The 27,611-nt window shown below is 35.8% G+C and overlaps 1 protein-coding gene across 16 annotated transcripts in view; it reads right to left on the bottom strand.

Moving 5' to 3' along the window:
* CNKSR2 (connector enhancer of kinase suppressor of Ras 2) overlaps positions 1–27,611 on the bottom strand; it is a 276,938-nt gene that overhangs the window by 211,047 nt on the left and 38,280 nt on the right. For all 16 annotated transcript variants that reach the window (XR_014835808.1, XR_014835809.1, XR_014835811.1 and 13 more), the window contains exons 2-3: positions 11,146–11,309; positions 1,605–1,807 (exon numbers count right to left, since the gene is read on the bottom strand). Coding sequence is in view for 12 of the 16 variants with exons in the window: in XM_021080286.2 (XP_020935945.1) it covers positions 1,605–1,807; positions 11,146–11,309 (367 nt within the window). In the remaining 4 variants the exon portion in view is untranslated. The remainder of the gene's footprint in view (positions 1–1,604; positions 1,808–11,145; positions 11,310–27,611) is intronic.

Here is a 27,611-nt window from a genome sequence, read left to right as displayed (position 1 = left end):
CAATGGCAGCCAAAGAGATGATTTTAATTATTTCTTTCAGGCTTTTTGTCACATTTTCTCTTACTACGAAACAAACACAAAACACTACTGATTCACTTCATGGATTGCTATGTATGTGTGTGCACACTCAGTATGTTTGTAGATGAATTGACATTTACTAAGGGCATCTTATTAGATGATAAAAAGAATGCTATCATAAAAATTACATAATGCATTATCTCAGAAACTATTATATAGTGTTCTAAAAGCCATTATGTGATTTTATAAACAGCCATATCTGCCATTAAGAAGTAAAAACATTCTCTAATCATTCTATTTACTTATAATTTACCAAACATAAATATCAAGGTTAAACTAATTTATAATTATAGGACAGAGGATAGTTATAAAAAGATACAACTACAATCAAATGTTTTCTTTAAATTTAAGAAGCCTCCTGAAACAAATGCATTACATTATTTAAGGATAGGCTATATTTTAAATATATTTATATATTGACTATTATACTACTTGTAGAATTTATTTTGTATAATTGATAAACATGGTTTAGACAATCATGAAACTTTTAATGATATAGTATAAAAAAATCACTGTCTACCAATTAATTATCAAAAAGCTAATAATATGCAGCTTGTAACTTTATGGTCAGCCCTTCAAAGCCACAGATTCAACACACTGATGATGATGATCACGTAGTATTGTAGTGCGTATCTATCGAAAAAAATCCGTATATAAGTGGACCTACGCAGTTCAAATCCATATTGTTCAATGGTGAACTGTAATAATATATATATATACACATATATATGTAAATCCTACTGACATTTATTCAAGAAATAATTCTAGTAAAATTGTATATTTTCAGTTTCTTATGAGAGACAAAGTGTTTTTTAGGATTTGATTAAGGAACCATTATAATACAGTACACATCCCTTACAAAAAAACCCAAAAATGAAAGCGCTTTCTAGTGTTTATAAATAGCTGTAATGTTTTACCATTAAAATGTCTAGCTGCATATACAATTTTATTCTAACTTTTCTCATTTTATAAAAACTTTTATATGTTCCAAGACAAATGAAAATTAACTAAACTAGTACAAAAGGATCAAATTGTGTTTATAATATCCAAAATTACTGTGCAAAGTGAGTAATAATAAAGAATGAATAAAGCAAAGGTAATGAGACATGCAATACATGCTATAAAAGTGACAGTATCTAATTGCCCATTTAAAACAGTAAATAGAATCCTGACGGTCACATCTTAAATATGACCAATTAACGAAAGGAACACAGAAAAATCAGGAGACAAGGCAGTATTATAAAACTACTTACGATAGCCAAAAATGATTTTGCTTATGAAGCAGTAAAGATATTTTGAAACTGTCAGTGACTAAGCATTGATTAGCTATTTAGTTGGATATGAAATTCTGCAAACAATTTTGTATCTATTTGCTGATATGCTTATACTGTAGTAAATCCTAATTAGATATGTGTTACTTAATATTCCTTCACTTGCCTAAACCTTTGACAAGAAAATACAAAATAATATTATATTCAAACTGGTGTCTGAGGAGGATAACTTATGAAACATGCATAAGATTTTACCTGTCCAACCAGGCAAGCAGACTCTTGGCTGCTCCAATCAGATCCACAACTGAAGTCAGAAAGTCATTTGGCAATTTTCGGCTGGTTCTCCCATCATAATGGCCACTCCTTCTTCTTCCTGTTATAAAATTCTGTAGATTTTTGGCAGATGCATTCAACTTGTGAGAAAGCGTTTTTAGATTTTCTGTTTCCAAGCCATAATTCTGAATTATAAAAAGACAGAGGACAAATATACTTAAAGTCAGTATTTTATTCACTCATTAAAATATTTACTGGGTACTATATGTACAGGCAATAGAACAACTGTAAGTAACACATAAATAAACTAGAATTCCTGGCCTAGCAGAACCCATAATTGAATGAGAATTTGGGAAAATGTCAGATAAACAAATTACAATAAAATGTATAATAACTAATATGAACATGGAAAAATAAGGACATTATATCTTGGAACTATGACACCCAGGATAGAATGATTATAATGACTCATAATAAGTTTCTTTTTTAACCCAAACCTAGGTTCATTTACTTGTGACAATATTTATCAACAATTATTTTTTGAATATCTATGCTATTAGCAAATGCATAGCCACCAATGTAGGTACCAGGAAAAATTCTGTTTCCCCAGAATGAACAAAGTATATATAATGCAACAATAAAATGAAATGGCAAAAATTAAATCATATACGATATGACTATTTTTCTCTGTCCTCTTCATAATGACTCCAGTTTAAGAAGTTTCTTTTATAATACGGAATACCAGGAAAATCTCTGCATCCTCAGGGGAATCAATACACTTTCTTCTTTTCATAAGGCAAATTATAAAACTAAACTTATTTTCAAATTTGCCATGGTGGCACTAGCTCACAGTCAAATGTGAAGCACATCTAGAGCAATTGTAATTACTTTTTGGTAAGTATAATTTGTTTTCTTCTTTTCCTTGTTCTCATTTTTCAATTTCCAGTAATATTTATTACTTCACTCTAAATATTTTATCTATAAATTACTGCAAAAAGGATTTATATGAATAAATATAAAGAAGCTTTTAAAAGCTATATTCAATAGGAAAATACTGTATGATCCCCTCAAATAAACTTTAGGGAAAGATTTTGTAAATTACAATTAAATAGTAAAATAGATCATTTTGAGTTGTAAAACAGCTCTAAGAAAGGCTTGTTAACCTGATCAAAGGAAGACTTTGATCAAACTACTTAGCAGCATGTATGTCACTGTCATGTGTAAAATTAAAAGTATTATGAACTTATAGAAAATCATAAAACCCAAGAATGTTAGAAAACCACTGAGGTCAAAACAAATTCTAAGCTTGATTTACCCTCCTTTTACAGTTAACTAAAGTGAGACACAGAGAGATTTTTTGATTTGCTTAAAGAGCTCAGAGCTTAGAGTAGAAAATGAGACTACAAGTCATCAGGTCACCTGTGAGGGAATAGCTCTACCACAACTCCTTAGCAGCAACAATCTACTCCTGTCCAAGCAGGGTAATGGAAATGAAGTAAAATGGAAGATAAACTACTGGGGAATGAGAAAGGGAAGCAAATAGTACAATGAATTTAGCTAGATAATTAGGTCAGCAATCACTCGGTGCCTAGTTTATACATAATTTAGGTTTGTTTTTTCTATGGCAATTTAAGAAAAAAAACAGGAGTTCCTGTTGTGGCGCAGTGGTTAACGAATCCGACTAGAAACCATGAGGTTGCGGGTTCAGTCCCTGCCCTTGCTCAGTGGGTTAACGATCCGGCGTTGCCGTGAGCTGTGGTGTAGGTCGCAGACGCGGCTCGGATCCCGCATTGCTGTGGCTCTGGCGTAGGCCGGTGGCTACAGCTCTGATTCGACCCCTAGCCTGGGAACCTCCATATGCCGCAGGAGCGGCCCAAGAAATAGCAACAACAACAAAGACAAAAAGACAAAAAAAAAAACAGCGGGGGGAAAACGGGAGAGACTAGAGGATTCTGATATATAAACGTTAAATATCAAATTATGAATGTTATCATTAAAGATTTAAAAATGATACAAATCTGATTGTTCTTCACTGAGAATTTGCATTTTTACTTAAAAAAGACTGTTTTTGAAGCATGGATTTGATTTTTTTTAAGTATAGTTTATTATATGTTCACTGTTAAATTTGAATTGCCATAGTCTCTCAAGTCAAGAGGTTTAGTTTACACAAATAAAACAATATTCTGTTCAAATTCTATTGCTTCTTAGGATTATTTGCAAAACATTTGGGAAATTTTATTCAAGATGTCTCTATATTATAAAGAAAATTCTCTTATAAGAGATAGTCTCTAATGACTACATAAGAACAACTTACAATAATATCAACTAAACTTAAAATGATACTTCCAAAGTAGCTGAAAGTATTTTCAGAAGTGTTTCCCTATGTTAAAGCATTTTACCTTAAGTACAACAGTGTTTTTGCATTTTTCATCTTTGTGTACTAATGATTTTAGTGAGAAAATATTTGTTTACAAACAAATCAGAATAGTTTTCAGAGAAGCTCAAATTAAAATCGTTTATAAGAGTTGAACCAAATCAGTCAATGTGATAACCTTCACTCTGCAGCCATTAATTTCCCATAAAAGATTCATTTAAATTATCTCTTTAAATATTAGCATCACAAATATTTTATTATAAAAGTCAAAATGATTTTAAAAGAACACACATCTTCTTATAAATGAAAATCTGAAGGCAAAGTAAAACTTATTTCAAAGCTTTCAAACCTTAAGCTAGTATTATACTAAAAAAAAAAAAAAAACAAAAAAAACGACTCCAGAATTAGAGGATAGAAGTTCCCATTGTGGCTCAGCAGTAACAAACACAACTAGCATCCATAGGACATGGGTTCAATCCCCGGCATCACTCAGTGGGTTAAGGAACTTGTGTAGCCTTGAGCTGTGGTAGGTCACAGATGCAGCTCGGATCTGGCATTATTACTGTGGCTGTGGTGTACGCAAATGGCTACAGCTCTGATTAGGCCCCTAGCCTGGGAACTTCCATACGCCGAGAGTTTGGCTCTAAAAAGACCAAATTAAAAAAAAAAATTAGGAGAAAAATCTTCTGGACAAAACCTGGTAAGATACCCTGAGAAGGTCTCCTAACTTGGAAGCCCACTAAAGAAATATCCTAGGAATTCACATTGTGGCTGAGCAGTAACGAGCCTGACTAGTATCCATGAGGATGTGAGTTCGATTCCTGGCCTCACTCAGGGGGTTAAGGATCTGGCATTGCTGTAAGCTGTGGTGTAGGCAAGCAGCTGCAGAGCCAATTTGACCCTTAGCCTGGGAACTTCCATATGCCACAGGTATGGCCCTAAAAAGCAACAAAAAAGAAAAGAGAAATATCACATATGGAGGAAATTCAGGTGAAAAATGAGGACGACAGAGGAATTCAGTAGCAAGAAGAGACAAAAGTGCGGAGTAGAGAGTAGAAAAGGAAATTCTTAAAACTTATTCTAATTAACAAATATAACTAGTTAAGCCAATAATTCAAAAGCATTTTTAAAAATTCTAGGAGTTCCCGTCGTGGCGCAGTGGTTAACGAATCCGACTAGGAACCATGAGGTTGCGGGTTCGATCCCTGCCCTTGCTCAGTGGGTTAAGGATCCGGCGTTGCCGTGAGCTGTGGTATAGGTTGCAGAGACGCGGCTCGGATCCCGAGTTGCTGTGGCTGTGGTGTAGGCCAGTGGCTGTGGCTCCGATTAGACCCCCTAGCCTGGGAATCTCCATATGCCGCGGAAGAAGCCCTAGGAAAGGCAAAAAGACAAAAAAAAAAAAAAAAATTCTAGAGGAGTATAAAAATAGGTTAGAAGCTTCTTTGTATATAACAGAGTCTATGTAATACTATTTTAACAAAAGAGATGGATTACTTATCTCTCAAGTTAATTTTTATCATTGCAGTTCTCAATTCTAAATAGATCAAAATCAACTACTGACAACACAGGTATCTTTTGCTATTTCCTTCATGAAAGTGGATGGTTTCTTATGACTCACTAAGTCACCAGTAAGTCACACTTCCCTGCTTACCATGTAAAGAAGTAACAAATAAATTAAGCACCCCTTTGCTCTTGGCCAAAGGTGTGCCGATGAGAAGGACTGTGAACGTTTTAAAAATACAGGTTTACTCATTACAGACTTGCTTTTTACTGGATATGCATAGGCCAAATAGGCATTATTATTGGTATAGAAAGGACTACATCAAGTAAATAAAAGCTTGGACATAAAATGTGCTTAACTGTTTTCTTTGTCCTATGTCTTACCTACTTGGCCAATGACATTCATGCCAGGAACCAGGCATGACTCCACACTGACTGAACATAGCCAGTCTAGTCTTAACGAATTGGTATGAAGTTCATACTGTTCTTCTCTCAATTATATGCATGCAAAAGCATTTGAAAGAAACAAAGAAGGAATACACTTAACATTTTATAAAACTGAGTTGGCTGTTCTCTCACTAGTGGCAAATTCTCACTAAACATTTAACTCAAAATACTGGCACCACATATTTTACAATGCCAATGCTATTTTATTCAGAGCTATTAATCAGAATGCATCATGCAGCAGGTGTTTAGGTTTTATAATGCTTTGTTTCATAAATATGAGTGAGTACTAAAAGGATTGCTTTAATGAATTTTTTTAGAAATGAATTATTTTGAAATGAATGAACCAAGCAATTATGTTGCAAAGAAACAAATCTGAGCAATTTCAGACATCAAGTTTTTCATGCAAAATATCTATTACATGAAAAATACATGAAGAATGAAATGACAACTGTTCTTATCCTGTCAAAAATGATTCACTTATACTTCTCAATAAAAGGTATATTTCAGAACATTAAGGTCTATACATTAAACAATATACATTTTATTTATGCTTAACTCCTTCTGCTAATACAATGTGCTCTGTATTGAAGTAGAGCAAATTAGCATAACAGCTTGAATGAGTTAATACACCTCAAAATCATGAACAGCTTATTTCCTTCTAGGATAACACAGTACAAACAATATAGTTGGTGCTTAATATATATATTGCATGAATGAACAAGTTACTAAATAAACCTTTGATTTTCATCAGCTTCCATAATACTAATTTCCCATCAGAACTAGTTTTAAGACAAGGCAGATGAAAATATTCCATTGCTTAAAAGAAACAAAGGAATTCAGTAATTTTTCTGTGTCTTCCTTATATTAAGAACAGAAACTTCAAAGTCAGAGGCTATGTAGCAAGAGAAAAAAAATTACGGTTCTCTGGAGAAAGGCAGAGAACTTCATTCAGTAAGATAACGTTAATTTGATATCCTCTATGGGCTAAGCACTGGGTAGGAAGCATATCGAGGACTGAAAAACCTAAGCAAAGACTGTGATATAAAGTCTAAGTTGCCTTTCTTCCCATCACTTCTCACTCTGTGGCAGCTAAATCAAATTCCCCATTCTTTTCTGAACACCCCATACTCTCACCATTCTGTGTTACACATATTTTCTCTGCCTAGATAACTTTTCTCCAACAATTTGTCTGGCTAACATCTACCCATCCTGCTATTTCCAATGCAAATCCCATTTACACTCTCAGGAGTGTTCATCATCTTCTGCACTCCCCTGGGATTTCTTTAAATCTATGTTATCTTTTTTGTTTGTTTGTTTGGCCCTGCCCACAGCATGCAGAAGTTCCTGGGCCAGGGATCGAACCTGCACCATAGAAGTAACCAGAGAAGCAACACCTGATCCCTAACACTCTGAGCCACCAGGGAACTCCTCTTTAAACCTACATTTTGTTTTAATGACTGCTGTCTCCTTCACTAGTCTGTATCTATCTTAAGAACACAAACTATGCCTTTTTCATCTTTGTATTCCCTGTGGTAGCACTGTATGAGCATGAATATATAATTGTTAAAAGAAGAAATAAATACAGCAGATGTAAAGGAAAAGTCTGTACTTTTTAATGATGCCAGTATAGATGTTACAGCTTCAAAGAGACAAAACATAGCTCCCCATTCCCAATAGCACAGTTCCTGGTCTAGTCAACTCAGACCCTATGATTTTATAATGGCACATAGAAGAAAATCAGAATCCGCTGCTCAGATTTTTGCTTTATATTCACTGGAAAACATCTGGTACATAAACTGTAAGATGTGTGCACTTCTAACTTGTTGATGTATGGCCATTAGGAAGCAGTGAAAAGGAAGTTTAACATAATTGACCTCTTCTGGGAATAAACATAGAATGAATTTAATGTTTATTTTTTTTTCCCAAGAAAATGATTCAGCACTATGGTGCTTAAATTCAGAATTGCATGGGAATGATCTACATCTCTAATGCCATCCTTTTAAGTAATTATAGGTCAGCAGAGCTTATCATGGGCCAAACTCCAAAGCCTACGATCTACTACTTTTAGGTCGTACTGTAACCACCAACCTTACTTCCTTCTTCAAAGTGGTGAGTGGAACTCAGCATGCGAATGCTTCATCTATGAGAAACCCTGCTCATGAGACATACACTGTAGACTTCAAGGTCTGACACACCCAACTCTTACTATTGTAGCAGCTGTGGCAAAGAGAGGATGCTAAGTCAGATTCCCATCTCCAAGCACCACTTCTATTGCACTCTCATGGCCACTCTGACTCAGCTTTGCAGACCACTATGCAAAAACAACATGGACTCTTTCCTTACCCTGGGTACTAGCTTTCATTTCAGGCATGATTTTTGCAATTTGACTCAGATAAGAGAGATAAGCATGCTTTCTGGTCTGATTTAATTTCTCTTATCGCAGGAATAAGGAAACAATAAGATGCCAAGATTATTGTCTGAAAAATATGTCAAGTCTCTTTCATCACCACTTTCCAACAATATTTATTCAGCATCCACTATTGCCGGGCATTTGCACTACATACTAGGTGTTCCATAAGCAGTGTCACTTTTCCCATATAGCTTGTACTCCAGCAGAAGAAACAGACAATAAACTGAAAAATACACATATAAATACATAGTTATAAAACAAGATGAGGGTTTAAAAATAGAGGAACAGTAGAGGGCCAATTTTAGACCAGGTTGGAGCTGGGGGAGCAGGGAGGAGTGATCAGGGAATGTCTCTGAGGAAAGGACAATTAAGGTAAGGGTGAAATAGGTACTATTCAACCAGTCTAGTTTGAGATTCTACTCTTCTTTATAAAACTATTTTCAATCAGCTCTTTTTCCCTTGTTTATCCTATTGGCTTTTAGTGAAATCTGCTGACATGACCAATGTACCTTAATGAAAATAACAGTTCCTGTCACTCTTGTGACAGCTCTTTCATAGTTGTCTCCATGCTTCTCTGACCACTCCTTAGGTCTCCTCCACAGCCTCCTCTTCTTCCTTCCCAGCTGGAGTGTCAATTTGTGTCCTTCATTCTTTATATTCTATAGGCCCTCCCTGGATTATCTTGCTATCTATGGATTAATCCCTATATCCTTGAGACTCCCAAATCTATGTCTTTAGCCACTTCTCAGCTTCAAATTCATAAATTCAATTGTTTGATTAGTATCTCTTTCTGGATAACCCAGAGAGGCCTCGAATTCAACAAATCCAAAACCCAGTTTATAGTTCCACCTAAATCTATTCTTGCTGCTATTACTTATCTTCATTATTGCAAAATCTTCTACTCTGTCTCAGTAGCCAAAAAGATGGAATCTTTCTCAACTTCCTTTATCTCACTCACTTCTCATATTCATCGATCTTCTCTATTCCTAGTGCATATTCTTAGTTCAAGCCCTACTCAGAGCCTAAGTGGATTATCTTAAAAATGTCCTAATGTTCTTCCTGTCTTCGGTCTATGTCTACTCCATTCCACCATTTCCACTACCATCACCACCTGACCATTCTTGCATGGTTCTCCAGTGTCCACACTAAAAAGTAAAAATCTCCTATCAGGATATTAAGGCCCTTTACAATCTGGCCTTCTTCCTTTTAAAGGCTAATTTTATGCCACTGTTTCTCACTTATTTTTGGTGGGAGAATAGCTTACCATTTTTCATGCACACTGGGCATACTCCTTTTTCTGTATGCCTGTGTATATGTTGTTTTATCTACCTGGAAATCCCTTTCCTCTGTTCCTCAGTCTCTTAAATACATGCTAATTCCCAACTAGGTTGTTAAAGATCACACCTTTTGCAATACGAACTCACTTAGCTTAGTCAAAACTAGTTATTTTTTTCTTCTGTGCCCTGTAATAATTAGCCAATACTTTTATTTTAGTAATTACACTCTAATATTGTGATTATTTGTATGTCACTCTCCGCCCACTAGGCTTTTCAAGACGGCAGGAAGTAGATCTTAATCTGACATACACAGTGCTGAGTGTATTGATTTTTAAATTACATTTAATTACCTACACATTTATCATTTATCACCATCATCTTAACAACAGTTACTGCTTATTGAATGCCTACTATATGCCAGGCACTGAATTAGGCACTAAAACACTATCTTCTTTACTTTTCACAGCACCACCAAGAGGTAGTTCAATTTTTTTTGTCTTTTGTCTTTTTAGGGCTGCACCTGTAGCATATGGAGGTTCCCAGGCTAGGGGTCGAATCAGAGCTGTAGCTGCCAGCCTACACCAAAGTCACAGCAACGCAGGATCCGAGCCGTGTCGGTGACCTACACAGCTTATGGCAACACCGGATCCTTAACCCACTGAGCAAGGTCAGGGAACGAATCTGCGTCCTCATGGATGCTAGTCAGATTCATTAATTGCTGAGCCACAATGGGAACTCCGGTAGTTCCATTTTAAATAAAATAACTAAAATAACTAAGGTTGTAATGAAATTATTTGCCCATAAATGTTAGTAACTGACTGAGCCAAATTTCAACCCGATGATTATATTACAAAACTCATGTTCTTTGTCACTGTAGCTCTAGCCCCAATCATGTTAGTGTCATCTTACTTAGCATGGAAAAAAATCTATGTTCCTCTCAGAATTTCTAATGTACTATCGGAATCTTGCAGGATAACGCTGACACTGATTTCTCTTGTCTTACTAGGCACTGCTCTTTTAACATACAAAAGTATAATGTACCATATCAATTTTCATTGATGTATATACAAAGAACATTAAAATAATTATTTTAGGATGATTTTTAAAAAATAAAATTACTTAACATTTGTGATACTAAATCAAATTTTTTAAAAGGGAATGAACTTTACAACCAATTGTATGCAATCATATATCCCAAATACTGCTGTAAACACTCACTTGATGAGCTCTAACTTAGTTTTTCAAGTAGCTAAAGAAAGTGTTACCAATTGATTTAATAAACTTCTTTAACTTGTAATTTGGCACTTAACATCAAATTCAATGAAAGAAGTAACTACCACATGCAATTAAGAATTAGGGGAATTTTTTTTTCTGCTTGCATTAAATTATTTTTTTAAAAAGGGGGGAAAAGGGAGAAGAAACAAAAAAACTTTTAAGGAAAAAAATTTAAAAGGAAAAAAAAAACAAGAATAAAAAGCAAAGTTTCCCTTCCCACCAATTTTATCATGTCCTTACCAGGGCACACAGCAGGTCAACTGCTTCCAAGATCAGTTCCTGGTGGCCGATGCGACTGACCCCCAGATCTTCTAGCTCTTGATGCGTAATGCGCAGCAGCTGGTCCCCACTGATCTTCTCCCTCTCGAAGTTCTTAATATACTGCTGCAAACAGTCATCTAGACCTACAAAGGAAAACATGGAAGACAAGAATGAAGAAACAGCTTGAAAATTTTTTTTAATAAAATAAAATAAGCATTAACTCCTACCAATTAACAAGTTAAGAGGATTTCAACTCTGGACTAGTTTAATCATCCACCTTTTCTCAACCTATATATGGGCTGCACTGGGGGATAAAAATTCACTTCCTCGTATCCCTAGTTTTTAGGTTCCTATTTGAATTTTCCTCAACAATTACTGGAAAATATTATATCTCTTTTCAGCAGTTCTCTTTGTTGCCTGCTTCACAAAATGTGCTAATATGTAGGTTCCCCTACTTCCAAACTTATCTTTACCTCACTCCTCCTTTCTTCTTTAACTCTATTGCAGAGGGAAAGGTATCTTTCTATACAAGGCAAATCAATCTTCCTCTCCTCTGGAATCTTCTGCCACCTTAACTTCACTACTTCAAAAATTAAAAAAATTAAATGCTCTATGTCAACCATTTCATTTTTATTGACGCCTTTTATATTCAAACCTCTTCCATAAAAAAAAAAATATGGAATTCCCTGTGGGCTCAGCGGGTTTAAGGATCTAGTGCTGTCACTGTGGTGGTGTGGATTGCTGCTGTGGCTCATGTTCACTCTCTTGCCCGGGAACTTCTGCAGGCCACAAGCATGGCCAAAAATAAATAAATAAATAAAACAAAAAAAAAACCCTGTCCTTTACTTCCTTGATTCTTTGTTCCCCACTAGTCAGAACAAAACCCTTACATCTTTATTTCTTCACCTGAAATGCACTCCTTAATTCACTATCATTTGGAAGTGGTCCAAGATACAAAGAGGAGATCCACAGTGGGTATGTTTCTCAAGATTACTTGGGGCACTTCATAAATAGTTAGTCAGGCTATAGATTGAGTGGCTGTATTCACCTATGAAATGATCTGATACAAATGATGAACTAGACTAACAAGATTACTTCTCTCCAGATTTTTAAGTAAGAAAGGAATATCAAGAAAATACGGCAATTCACAAAAACTAAAAGGTTTGATTATATACCAAGGAAGGAGACAAAAGGTCATAACAGGTTACGACTCAGATGAAATTATGACAGGGCAGAGATTATAAGTAGCACAAGCAGAGACGAAGCAAAGCCCCATAACAGAGATTATGTGGCCACTCAAAGAAGAAAAGAATCAATCCTAAAAGCCACATGGTTCCTGATAGGATAGTTTAGTACCAGGCCACATATTTTCTTACTATATTTTCAAACTTTCTTAAAGTAACATGAGTTACCCTGTTGTCTCTCTATACTACTTTATCTTTCTTTCGCCCTCCATTTGGTATGTGTACACCACTCTTTCTCGGTCCTTTTTGTCTATTCGTTCTCAGTCACCTTTCAGGACACCTTCTCCAACTGTCCTAACATGTTATTACTCTCCATTCCAGGGACCTCTTTCTTGCCCTCATTCTTTACATACTAACTGAATAATCTCATTCTGCAACTGCCATCTAGAACCTCATACTTCCATTTCAGATCTCCCTCATGAATGTTAGACCTATACATCTACACAGTTCAACATGTCCATAAGCCAGCTCCTCATGTTCCCCTCCAGAGAAGTCTCTCTACCTCACTCACGGTCTCAACGAATAGCACCACCACCTATCCCAGTATAAAATCTAAATACATGGGAGCCATGTAGATTTATCCATCTTCCTTATATTTCCGCACCTAACCAATCTCCACGTCTGAACAACTGGTCTTCTGAAATATCTTTTACTTATATCCTTTCCTCTCATTCTCCACTGCCATCTTCCTAAATCGGGTCACAAATATCTCTCATGTGTGCTAAAAGTTTTATGGTTTTCCTGCTGCTCGTCATTATCTCCTCCCATCTTCCTCAACATAAAAATTCTGAAGTCGTTCTCTATCTCTGAAAATTTCAATGTTTCCTCATATATATGACAGAACAAAATCTGAATTTGTTTGCATAGTGTTCAAGGCCCTTCCTGACCTGGTCCTTACCTTTCAGACTCATTTCAGACCCCTTCCACACTTTCCAACCTACAAATCTACAGATCTCCATTACAACAATACCCACATTATAATTCTTTGTTCCCATGTTTGTGTGCCTGGAAATTCCTTGAAGTTGGGCACTGTGTTTTCTGAATTTGGAAAATGCAGGGCTTAACACAGTGATGACACAGAGTGATGCTCAGTAAGTGTAAACTGAATAAATTAAGGGTTACATGTAATTTTGTGTTATATAACCTGGTCAGAGGAAAAAAAAGGAACATTTCAAATAAGAGCTAAATCTAAAATTAGAGTGGGGAGGAGTTCCCTTGGTGGCCCAGAGGATTAAGGATCCAGTGTCACTGCTGCGGCTCATGTTCAATCCCTAGCCCTGGAACTTCTGCATACTGTGGGCATGGCTAATAAATAAATAAAATTAGAGGGGGAAAAAGAACATTTGGTATACAGCATTTTGAGGCACCCACATCTTGATACACTGCAGAATAATATGATAGAGTCTTATTATTTTGAGTTGATTTTTCTTACAATTCTTCTGTGCAAAGGAATGATAAAGGATTTCCCAAAGCACCAATGCCAGCATCATTATAGCTACAGACCAAGTCACACACTAATTTGCAGGGTAGAAATAAGGAAGAGAGGCTTATCCTGTACCTCATTAATTGCTGCCTAATTTAATTATCAAGGTATACTAGCCCATAATATATAGAAAGTATCTTGGTTCCTATATTTAAAATGTAAAATATACAGTAAATATATATCTAGAATATTATGATAAAATCATAATAATGCCACTTATGTCAATATATGTATTTGTGAACCATTCAGTGGTGTTTGTGTTTTTTTGTTTGTTTGTTTTTTGTCTTTTTGTCTTTTGTCCACACTGGCAGCATATGGAGGTTACCAGGCTAGGGGTCTAATCAGAGCTATAGCTGCCGGCCTATATCACAGCCACAGCAACGCCAGATCCTTAACCCACTGAGCAAGGCCAGGGATTGAACTCGCAACCTCATGGTTCCTAGTTGGATTCGTTTCTGCTGTGCCATGACAGGAACTCCCCATACAGTGCTTTTTAATGTATTTTTTCCTCAGCTGAATTATAAGTAATCTATATCTTTGTAGTATTTTAAGAGTTGCTGTTTTAACTGAAAAGTCAGAAGAAACATCTCAAATTTGCATGGAGAAAATATGGTTCAGAGTTATTTACAAAAATCACAAAAATGAATACATTAAAAAATTGGGCTAAAGCCTGAACCTCATTTAGGTTGGGGATCTACCCAGCAGACATGTAATAATTTAAACTTCGCTCACTCATACACTATTTTATTAAAGCAGAGCTAACTCATTTTCAAGAATGAGAAATTCTTTAGTGATTATATGACTAGTCTTCAATACTGTAACATTTGCTAAATAAATAAAATGAAAATATCAAAAATATTTGATATAGACTTTTATTTTTTTTATTTTTTTTAATTTGCATAATGATTTTTTTTCCCATTATAGCCGGTTTACAGTGGTCTGTTAATTTTCTACTGCACAGCATGGTGACCCAGTTACAAATACATTATACATTCTTTTTTCTCACATTATCATGCTCCATCAAAAGTGACCAGATATACGGCCTTGGAGAATATACAGACTTTTAAAATGTTATTATCCACCCCATTTTCCTAAGATTTTAAGCTTTAATGTTACATGAATTCTTTTCTTAGGTTCCTTCAAATTTTACCCTTTCTTGTTAATGTTCTAAATAGTTATAAGTAATATTTATAACCTCCACTTAGTAATTACTACCTATTGTTATGAAAAGATACAGAAAATAAATGCTGATCCATACTTTAAACCACGCATATTTAATATCTTGAAGAAAATCATGCACTTTGGTTAACTGAAATATTAAACAAACTATGCACTCTTTTGTGAAAGACCACACCTTAAAAAAATCAAAAGGAAGGCTTGAAATGATTACTACAACATGTCTCTGACTTTTTCAGTAAATTACACTGATTTTCTGCCATCTGCAGCAGGGAAAGGAATGAACATAATCATCGCTCCAGAAAGAGGTTCCAAAAATAATGAAACATTTACAAAATGATGTCGATATTTGAGAGATATCCTAGGGACATATGTTTCTAGTATGTCGACAATATTACAAAAGATGAAGTAAAATAAATATATAAGTTCACTACAATGTGTAACTAGAATATACAAATTACTAAATTTTATGTTCATAATCTTAAAAACGCACTTAAAATCAATGTTAGAGGAGGGCTCTATCTCAAATTCAGGAAATTTTCTTTCTACATTATTTTACACACAATACATGTGCTCTTATCATACACTCTGATATTTACAGCAAAAAAAAAAAGTAAATTCATTACTTAGAGTTCTATTGGCACTCACTATTTACTGTGAAGAACAAAGATGGAGAATATGAAGCTTTGTGAGAACCTATGTCCCACCTCTGCAAAATAAAGTTGGGAAAATCAAACAAACATGCATCAGTCCAATATGCTTTTGTGTATTAGTATACATGAATGATAATTCAAGATAGATGATCTTACTTTTAATCTAGTTTTCAGTCTCCCCATTTCACTGACCCTGGGTTTTTTTAAGATCAATGACCAATAGCACTAGATTCAACTGCTCCATTGCCAATCTCTTTCCTCCTAAGCATATGTCTATTTCTACCATTTCTCCAGTTTCAGAGCCATCTTTGATGACTCCCCAATTTAACCTCTTATCTTGTCGCTTAGTGAGAAACATAATTTATTCATTCAAAATAGCTCAGGCTCTGTCTTTTCATTTCTGATCACACTGCCACCACTGGGAATACAAAGAGGCTATGACTACAAAGCACCAGGAGGGAATTTTCTTAGGACATGAAACTGTTTTGTGCCCCATTTGCAGTGTTGATAACATGTATCTATACATGTATTAAAACTCATACAACTATAATGCCCTAAAAGTCAATTTTACTCTACTAATTTAAAAAATTAAAATTAATAGTTACATGTAATTTTATGCTATCTAATTTTAAATTATTGATATATATTGATATATAGTAATTTGAGATAACAACCTTAGAATGCAATGGCACATTACACAAAATAACAGTGTTTAAATGGTTTCACAATTTTGTAAGTGTTAAAGGTTTTGATGTGAAACATGGTAAATCATCTGGACAAGCAGTTTTTCTCAAAGTGATTTTCAGGATAGCCTACGAATAAACTTTTAAATACCCCTTAAGGAAAAATGACATAAACTCTAAATATTATAAATTATTCTGCACTTCCATATTTTAATTTTAATTTAATTTATTATTTATTTATTTATTTATTTTTGCTTTTTAGGGCCACCCCCAAGGCATATGGAAGTTCCCAGGCTAGAGGTCAAATCGGAGCTACAGCTGCTGGCCTATGCCACAGTCACAGCAACGCAAGATCTGAGCCACATCTGTGACCTATACCACAGCTCATTTGCAACCTATGGCAGCTTATGGCAACGCCGGATTTCTGACCCACTATGTAAGGCCAGGGATCGAACTCGCATCCTCATGGCTACTAGTCGGATTTGTTTCCACTGAGCCACGATGGGAATTCAATATCTTAATATTTAAAAGAAAGTTTAAAATGATTTTAAAGACATTTTCAATAAACAAAGACTGCTGGCTATTATTATCATGGAGCTTAAAGTTTACACATTTAAGAATTCATATACCAAATTTTTCAAGGATCACACTTTCTCCCCCAAATCAATAGTCAGTTTTAGAGACAGTTTTAGCTAAAACTGAAACTGTTTCTCTCTCTTCACATCTTCATAGTACTTACTAAGAATGGTTTATTAAAGAAAAACAACTTTAATATGAATCACAGGGAGACCCAGCATAATGAATCAGTTGCAAACCTAAGGATTAGTAACGTCTTTCATTTTATAACTTTACAGGTAAACATTTCCTGTTCTTTTTTTTTAAGGAAGCTTAAGGACATCAAAGCCTTTCATCTTTTATTCTGGTATTGGAGGACCTCTAAATTCAGGCCCAACCTATCTTTCTAACATTATCTCTCATACATTCATAAATCCCACATTGCAGCCAAACTGGACATCCCAAATGCTTCCTTAAGGAGTTCCCGTCATGGCGCAGTGGTTAACGAATCCAACTAGGAACCATGAGGTTGCGGGTTCGATCCCTGCCCTTGCTCAGTGGGTTGAGGATCCGGCGTTGCCGTGAGCTGTGGTGTAGGTTGCAGACGCGGCTCGGATCCTGCGTTGCTGTGGCTCTGGCGTAGGCTGGTGGCCACAGCTCCGATTGGACCCCTAGCCTGGGAACCTCCATATGCCGCAGGAGCGGCCCAAAGAAATAGCAAAAAGACAAAAAAAAAAACAAAACAAAAACCAAATGCTTCCTTAATGTGATTCCAGTCACTCAGAATATCTTCTTCTACATATTTAGTTGCTGAAATCCTGTTAGGTCTTGATCACTGAATCAGATGGATCTTTTTTCTCTTAATATCTTTGATTTTACACTTAATGGTATTTATTACCCATGCCATCTTTTATAATCTTTATATTAGTGTCTTATTCTCTCAATAGATTACAGGGCCTAAAGGGTAGCATCACCGACTCCTCCATACAGAATTGAGTATAGTGTGCACCTGATAGATATTCAGTCATTCCTTCGCTTAATCAGTATTTACTGAGGTGATCACTACATGCTAGGCACTAGGAATCAACACTGAACAAAAACTGTCATGGAGTTGACTTGATGATGTCTATAGTATAACACTGAAGACAACCGATAATCACTTAATTGCCAAAATAGATGTGTAAATAGAAGCTGTGATAAGTGTTATGAAGGGAAAAATACATAGTGTACTATGAAATACAAAAATGCAGACTTACCCTAGGCTGAGGTAGAAGTCAGGAAAGGCTTCCTTGTGGAACCAATGACTGTGCTATGATCTATAAGGTTAAAAAGTGTTTACTAGGCAAAGGGGAGGAAGTGAGGGGATGGTGCAAGCAAAAGAACATGTGCAAAGACCTTGTGCTACAAAAGTAACATGGTACATTGTTTAAAAACTGGAAGAGTTTGGTGCGGCTAAAATGCAGAGATGAGGAAAAGAAAGGAGGAGCATGGCACTGAAGAGCTAGGCCAGAACAAGACAATGCAGGGTCTTGTATGCCATATTCATGATCCTGACCATGACTCTAAGAGCAATGAGAAGGTACCGAAGAGTTCGAAATAGGCAACATTAAAAGTGTTTTGTGTTTCGTGAACATTATTTCAGCTACAGTATGTTAAATGAATTGTAGGCTGCCAAGAGGCAGGCAGGTTGTGACATGTGAAGTAATCCCAGTATGAAATGCTAGTAATTTGTCCTAGGATGATGGTAGGTAAGGAAAAGAAGAGAAATTGGAAAGAGGATAAAATGTGCAGGACATTTAGTGCTAGACTGGATGTGTGAGGAAGAGCAGGCCATGAGAAGAGCATGCCTACATTTCTGGATTACAGAAGTGGATAAATGGTGACATCATTCAGAGACAATGGAAACACCAAAAGAGAAGCAGATTAGGGTAGCTGGCTCTCTTCCAGACATATTGGGATTACAGTTCCTTTGAGACAGCCAGGCAGCAATGCTGAGTAGTCAGTCACAAATAAAGGTCTACTTTGGAGATAAACATTTGCAAGTCAGTGGTATATAGGTAGAAAATTGACTCGGGAAAAATGAATAGAGTGAAAAGAAGATTTAGAACTAAACATTAAGAAACTCTAGGGAGTTCCCTTGTGGCACAGTGTATGAAGGATCTGATATTGTCACTGCAGTGGCTCTGGTCACTGCTGTGGTGACGGTTCAATCCCTGGCTTGGGAACTTACACATGCCACAAGCGTGGCCAAAAAAATCCCCCAAAACTTGAAAATAACAGGCTTGGCGGAGGCAAACCTGCAACGAAAACAGGAAGTGCAGCCAGAGAGGAATGAAGAAAAATGAGAAAAGGGTAGAAGCAAACAGGAAAAAAAAAAAAAAGGTGCAAGACTAGCAGTATAGGACTGTGGTAAAAGAAAACTCTGGGTCAGACGGCAAGAATTCAAAGCCCACTCTGAATTTGACCATTAGGAGATTACCAGCGACCTTAAGAGTATCATAATAGTAAAAACAGAAACCAGACAGAGCATGGAATTGAGGAGTGAGGAAAGAGAGGTCATGAATATAGAATATTCTTTTAGGGAAGTGTACGGAATTGGTAAGGATGGAGAGTTGATAAGCAGGTATCATGTTGGGTCAGAGGGACTACTTTTGAACCAATTTTGGACATCAAAGAACTAAAGGATATATGGTGAGAGGAACTAAAGGTGAATAATGTCACCATTTATCCATTTGTCAGATTATGTAACTTTCAAAGTGTACACAGTAACTGACTGGTAAAGCAAGGATTAAATCTAGTCCCAGAGGACTCTGAAGTCCAATCTGTTTTGACCACATCAGATTATTTCAAGATTAAAAAAATATATACTTCAACAATAACCTCAATGCTTGCAAAAGGAAAGAGGTAAATGGAACTAGACAGAAACATACGGTTATTAAAGTGAAGAAAGGATAACACAGAGAAGTAGCTAACAAAATTATACTCTCCAAAAGGTACATGAAAAAATAATTTAAAACCACCAAGGAACAAATTCCATGTAAGTTTATGCTGATGAATTGAACACAGTGTAGACTACCTGGTTGGCATGCAATCTGAAGCTGCATTCAAACGAATGAAAGGAGAAACACTGCAGTTTTCAGATGTCACCAAAACCAACACAATACATGCTGACTTGAGAACTCTCTTCCTTATGTTCTTTAACGTCATCCTTGCTCTACAACAGCGTATAATTTCTTTTCACAAGGATTCCCAAGAAAACCAAATAAAATAGAAAAAGGAAGGTCAATTTTCTTGTGGGCTTGTTCTCATTTACTCTGCCCTAATTTGTTTTAGAAAATGCTAAGCTGGCAATAGTTTTCTGTTATTCCTAAATGGAAGAGCTAATGCTGATTAACAGTAATACTTTCCATTTATCTTTTGTGCTGTGTGCCAAGCACTGTTTTAAGGACCTCACAAACATTTTCTCATTCTATCTGTAGGACAATCTTATGAATTACAGGTCATTATCTTGATTTTACAGATAAGAAAATTGAGATTTAGAGATCATGCCCTGGGCCCCACAGCTTAATAAATAGTAAGACAAAATCTAAAACCAAGTCCATCTGACACCAAATTTCTGCTTTTAAAGCTTATGCTAAATTAGGAGTTCCCTATGAAAAATGGTAATAAGTACTTGGAAACAATCTGGCACTTTCTTAAAATCTTAAAAACATACAGTCATATCAAGTACGACTTAAGTCATTCCCATTCCTAGGCTTTTACCCCAGAGAAATAAAATGTATGTCTGTACAGAGACTTACACACAAATGTTCATGGAAGCTTTTTATTTATAATAACCTAAAGAGGAAACAAACTAATCGTCTTTGAGAAGTAAAAGAATAAATAAACGGTAGTATATCCATACAGTGGTATTCTACTCAGCACTGAAAAGGAATAAACTATTCACTGTGCTACAACACAGAAGAATCTAAATAAAATTACACTGAGTGAAAGAAGCCAGAAAAGAAAGAGTATATAAATGTATAGTACTATTTATATAAAATTCTAGAAAACTTAAACTAATCCACAGATCTGTTTTTGATCTGTTTTTGCCTGAGAATGGAATGCTGGGAGAGGAGGCAGGATGGAGGGATTACAAATGAGCATGAGGAAACTTAGGGGGTGACGGATCCATTCAGTATCTTAACTGTGGTGACGGTTTCACAGGTGTATACACATGGTGACACACTGTACTGTACACTTTTTAAATGTGCAATTTTTGATATGTCAGTTATTCATCAATAAAGCTATTGACAATAAAAAATGAATACATTAGGAGTTCCCTTGTAGTGCAGCAGGTTAAACATCCAGCATTATCACTGCTGTGGCACGGGAACTTCCCTGACCTGGGAACAGACACATGCTGCAGATATAGCTGGGAAAAAAAAAAAAAAGCTTATGTTAAATTAGAAGGAATTGTAATTGTTTCCAAAATGATCTCTGTACCGTACCAAAAACATTATGCCAAAATTATTTTCCCCTTTTTCTGATTAAAACTTTAAAAACATTGTTTTAAAATCTACTTATTTAGATTACATTTTGTATTAGAAAGGGCTTAAGGACATCATTTACACATACATGGATGCATAATTCAGCAGAATACCACAAATTAAAAGTAGATGAGAAAGTATGATTGAGGGAAAATGTGATTAGTCATAAGATGAGAGCCGGAAATAATAATCCTGGAGTTCCCATTGTGGCTCAGGGGTAACAAACCAGACTAGGATCCATGAGGATGTGGGTTCAATCCCTGGCTTCCCTCAGTGCGTTAAGGATCCAGTATTGCCGTGAACTGTGGTGTAGGCTGCAGATGCAGCTTGGATTCCATGTTGCTGTGGCTGTGGTGTAGGCCATGGCTGCAGATTCAATTTGACCCCTAGCCTGGGAACTTTCATATGACGTGGGTGCAGCCCTAAATAGAAAAAAGAAAGAAATAGTAATACAAAAAATTCACACCAATGAAAAATATTAGAATTACTGAAGTGTAGGAGGAGCTAAAGCACTGCCTATAAATTGTCTAGAGACTAATAAGGAGGAAAAGAGGATCAGGTACATAGTTCAAAACAGTCATAAGAGAAAAGCAAGCCAATTTCTCAGAGAATCCATCTATTTCTGATACTAAAGCCAGGAAAAAAAAGATTTCCCATTGGAAGAAATCCTGGTGTGATATAATGAATACCACCTTCAATAAACACAAGCACAGGTTCCAATTGGAGTGTCTCTTACAGTAATGTTGAAACATATATTTTCTAAAATTATATCATATTATATTCCAAATACTAACTGATTATCATGAAGACAAAATATCTATATTTAATGGCTTTAAGGATGCTACAATTTCTCAAAAGAGGTAATAATCCTATGAAGAAAACAGCTAGCAGAGTTTCTGTTTTATAATGGTAAAAAATGAATAGGTGAGTTGGAGTTGAATCATCTTTGGAAAACTGACAGTTTGTCAACAGGTGCCTAAAATGTTTTGGGGATACATACTATATATTCATTTAATATAATGACAATTTTAAATGAAAGACTCCTACTGTCAGACTTACCTTGAAAAGCATGTTTACAGATTTTGACTTAAAAAAGTAGAAGTCACAGGCAACAAAGGAAAAAAAAAACAAATAATCTGGACTTCATCAGAATTAAAAACTTTTGTCTACTAAAGGACACTGTAAACAAGAGTGAAAAGGCAACCCATGGAATGGGAGAAAATATTTACAAACCATAAATCTGACAAGGGATTAATATCCAGAATGTATAAAGAACTCCCCTGTAACTCAACGACAACAACGAAACAACTTGATTTTAAAAATGACAAAAGGTTTAAATAGACATTTCTCCAAAGAAGATATACAGATTCCCAGTAAGCACTTTAAAAAATGTTCAAGATCACTAATCACTCGGGAAATAGAAGTCAAAATCTCAATGAGCTACCACTTCACACCCATTAGGATGGCTATAATCCAAAAATACAAAACAAAGAAAAAACAAAATAAGTGCTGGCAAAGATGTGGATAAACTGTAACCCTTGTACATCATTAGTGGAAATGTAAAATGGTGCAGCCACTATGGAAAACAGTAAAGTAATTACTCAAAAAAAAAATGAAAAAAGAACTACCATATGACCCAGAAATTCCACTTCTGAATATATACCTAAAAGAATTGAAAGCAAGGTCTCAAAAAGCTATCTGTACACCCATGTTCATAGCAGCATTATTCACGATAGCCAAAGGTGGAAGCACCCCAAGTGTTCATCAATAGATGAATGGACAAACAACATAATGGAATATTATTCAGTCTTTTTAAGGAAAGGAAATTCTAACTCATGCTATAACATGGATGAACCCTGAAGACTTTAGGCTAAGTAACATAAACCCAATCACAAAAGGACAAATACTATATAATTTCACTCATGTGAGGTACCTAAAGTAATGTAATTCATGAAGACAGAAAATAGAATGGTGGTTGTCAGGGCTGAGAGAGGGAGAATGGGGAGTTAGTGTTTAAAGGGTACAAGGTTTCAAGTTCTGCAAGATGAAGAGTTCTGTGGATAGATGGTAGGGATGGTACCATAACAGTATGAATGTACATAACAGCACTGAAATGTACATTTAAAAATGGTTAAAATAGTAAATTTGTTGTCATGTGTATTTTAAAAGTTTTAATGGTGAAATGGTGAATTTTACATTATGTATATTAAAAAAGTACAAGTCAACTTAGCCTAAATTTGCTACTTTCAAATTTTAATTATACTTAAACATTTGGGGAGGTATATGGGTTTATGAAAGCCACAACTGTAAGTCACTATTTTATATCTGATTCCTACAGCTAAGTCCCTGTATAATCAAATTGCTATAACAGAAACACAATTTTTTTCCTTTTATTGACTACAAAGAAACCATCAAAGCCAATGATTTACTAAATTCAGTGAATCTTACATGGAACTCATCAATATGATATCACAACCAAGCTAATTCATCATGAAAAAATAATGAGCCTAATCACAACAGGATTTAATATGGCTGCCATCTTTTTCTTTACTATTTTCATTTAATATCTAAACAATATTGTTGAGTGTGATGATATGCCAAAAAGTTTCAGCAATGTATGAATTGTGAATTATATAAAAAATTGTATATAAGCTATACCAATGGGGGGGAAATAACTTTGTATCCAAATGACAACCAGATGCATACTGAAGGAAGAGTAGTGCAAAGGATTAATCAGTCATCTCTGAGTGCTGGGAGAGATTTCCTTCTCCAGGGAGGACAAGTCCCTGGGCAGGATGGAAGGTTGTGTGTGTGTGGGCAGGGGGAAGGGTGTTTATGTGGAGACAACCCTGAGTCATGCCAGTGAAAAGGGCAAAATCTGTTGATCCAACTTTACTTCTGGAGATAAATCTAATCTTGGCTTATCTCAGCCCCAGGCTTCCCTTAATACTCTTTTTTTTTTTTTTTGGTCTTTTTTTGGGGGCACACCTGCGGCATATGGAGGTTCCCAGGCTAGGGGTCTAATTGGAGCTGTAGCTGCCATCCTACACCACAGCCAAAGCAACACCAGATCCAAGTCGTGTCTGAGACCTACACCACAGTTCACGGCAACGCTGGATCCTTAACCCACTGAGCAAGGCCAGGGATCAAACCCGCAACCTCATGGTTCCTAGTCGGATTGTTTCCCCTGCACCACGACGGGAATCCCCCTCCCTTAATACTCTTGATTTCTTCCGATTTAAAACAGGTTCCTAAATCTCTAACTATTCCTTATACTTCCGCCATAGCACAGACCTCTATATGATTTTCCTCGGACCAACTAACTTTCCTTTCCCTAATATCGGGATTTCCCCCCACCCCACCAAGTGCTTTTCCAATTCCTGATAGAAACTTCCATTTATTCATTCAACAAATATTTCTCAATGACCTAGGTAAAATTCTAGGGATTATAAATAAAAGGTACGCAGAAACAGACATGGTCCCTTTCCCGGGAGCTAATAGTTTATTGGGAAAGAAGCACATTAAGTGAAGAATCACACAAACAATCCTGACAAGTAAATTGGAGGGAAGGAAAGATATCTTTACATGGCACTCCAAAAGCTTTTAAATAAGGGATATCCAAATTCAACAGCTCAAGGACAGGTTTTCTGGGAAAAGTGTGGCAAGAAGTGAGGTCTCAATGAGTGTGAGTCAATTAGGCAAAGGGGTAAGGAAGAGCATTAGGCTCTGAAAACAGCAAAGACCCAGGAGAGCGAGACAGGATGGACAGTGTGAGGCACTGAAAAAAGCCAGCATGTCTGCAGACTGTGTTCAGACTTGTGTTCTCAAAAGCTCTCTCTGGCTTCAATGTGTAACACAGCAACTTGTAGTCAGTTTGCCTTTTGCCAAGAACAGATCATCTTTGGCAGGAACTCATCTTTCTGCTCAGCACCTTCACTTCATTGATTATTTCAGCCATATGAGTTGAATACAGCTTTCCCAAACATATCCTTTATTTGGCCACTTTATTCCTACTTACTATATACATCCTGTTTAGTTTCCTCCTGGTAACAGAAGGTAAGACCTAGAAATAGAATCTAGTCCATGTTATTTATAACTATACCCATGGTCTCCCAAAAAACAAATCAAAATCAATGGAAAAAATATGATAAAAGGTAGAAACCTCTTTTAAAATGGTGATTCTAGAAAAACGGTATGGTAACAGGGACGTAAAAAACTGCCTTTAGAAGTTACAGCCAATCATTTTAATTCAGACATGCAGCTCACTAATTTTGATCGAAATAACGTCTACAAAAGAAAACTCTAGCATAAAAGTAACTGCAGAAACAAAGGGTATCATCCACTAGTAAACCTAATCTCAATACATCTCCTATGATCCTTCCCTAATTACAAAACAAATCTTGTTCCCATTATTCCAAATCCACTGTTTGGAACCTCTTCCTGTTACACACACACACACACACACACACACACACACACACTTTTACCTGATAAATGAATGACAGCATTATTAACTATTCAATAATTTGACAGGGTCATGCCAAAAATAAATCTTTGGTGTTTTAAAATTTTTATGACTCCTAAAACAGGCTCTAAAATATTAGGCCCAATTTAATTTTCAGTCAACATTTAGTTCCCATCTAATATTGATATCACTTAGTTTTACTGAATATTGAAATTAAAATAAAGCTATGAATTTTGGTCTTTTAATACAAAATTAAAATGTATTCATAAGGATTTATTTTCAAGATAAAAAGAATCCTACATTTATCCCAGTCATTTCTGGGTTGTGAAATAAAAACATGTGTTGATACTAAATTTTATATTTGTTTTCCTTCATGTATCAGAATCAATACATAATATAATACAATTATATCAAAAGCCAAGTAATTTTTATTAGCCTAAGATGTAAATTTTACTTGGCCTAAGAAAACAGGCTATTTGGAGGGGCTGATTTTTTTTTCCGCAAAGATTCATAAGACCTCCTTAAAATAATTTAATAATTATACCTCAAAACAATGTCAGTTTTCCATTGATTCTCAAACTTCATGTGTACACAAAAGATCTAGGGGTCTAATTAAACTACACATTCTGATTCAGTTGGTCTAGAGTGGGGCCTGAGATTTTGCATTTCGAACAATCGCCCGTGTAACAATAGCCATTACTACAACAGAGCTTGTCAGAGGCAAAAAGAGTCTTGATTTTTTTCAACAAATGATGAGGTTATTTTGAAACAGGACAATAATAATGACTGGTAATACACATAAATAGATGGAAGTAGGCTTATGCTGCTAAATACCGAGCCATGTCATTTACCGGCTTACCAGTCCTAATTAGGAAATATATTTATAATGACACTGAAGGATCAACAAATATTCGTTATAAATTTATAAACCACAAAGGAACAAATTCCTCATAGTGTAAGCTCGGCAAATTATTTTGACCTAGTGGAAAGAAAAGGCTATTCCAAACTAATTGTAATTATGCTTATTTGAATAAATCTCTAATTGCATGTTTCAAGGATAGGTATTTAGAAAATTTCCTAATTTTCCAAAACATGAAGTCTATGGAGAAACTCACCAGCCTAAATGAGCACAATTAGTCTCATCCTTCACAATATTATCACTGATCATAAAAGAGTGCAATGGAAGTTATTTATCAAAAGGAAAAGAAACCACAAACAATACAAACTTATGTTCCTTATTGCTACTAAATGCAAGTTCCTGTGCCCGATGCAAAGTGAGGCCAAAGTCTGAAGCAAAGAAAGGCTCACTGCAGGGCCAAGTCAGGAGAACAGGTGGCTTATGCTCAAAGTCCCTGATAGTTTTCAAGGGAGAAGCTTTTGTAGGCAAAATCTGGGGGGAGAGCTGCAGAGTGTGGGATTTTCTTCTGATTGGCTGGTGGTGAGGTAGCAGGGCGGTGCTCCAGAAATCCTGTGCTGAGCCTGAAGTTACCAACTTCTACCTGGGTTGGGGTGGTGATGATGGTGGCTCACTTCCAGTAGAAGAACTCAAAGATACTGTTATGTATATTCCATGAGAACAAACTAGGACCTGGTTTAATTGCTGCACTATTGTTTCCTAACAAGAAACAGGGACACAGAAAGGATTTGTATCATGGAG

This window comes from Sus scrofa, chromosome X (genome assembly GCF_054392235.1).
Source record: "Sus scrofa isolate SSC_HxYL_T2T_F1_AM1 chromosome X, Sscrofa_HxYL_maternal_Yorkshire_Landrace_v2.0, whole genome shotgun sequence".
Classification (NCBI taxonomy): domain Eukaryota; kingdom Metazoa; phylum Chordata; class Mammalia; order Artiodactyla; family Suidae; genus Sus; species Sus scrofa.
This window is presented reverse-complemented; position numbering and strand designations above follow the sequence as displayed.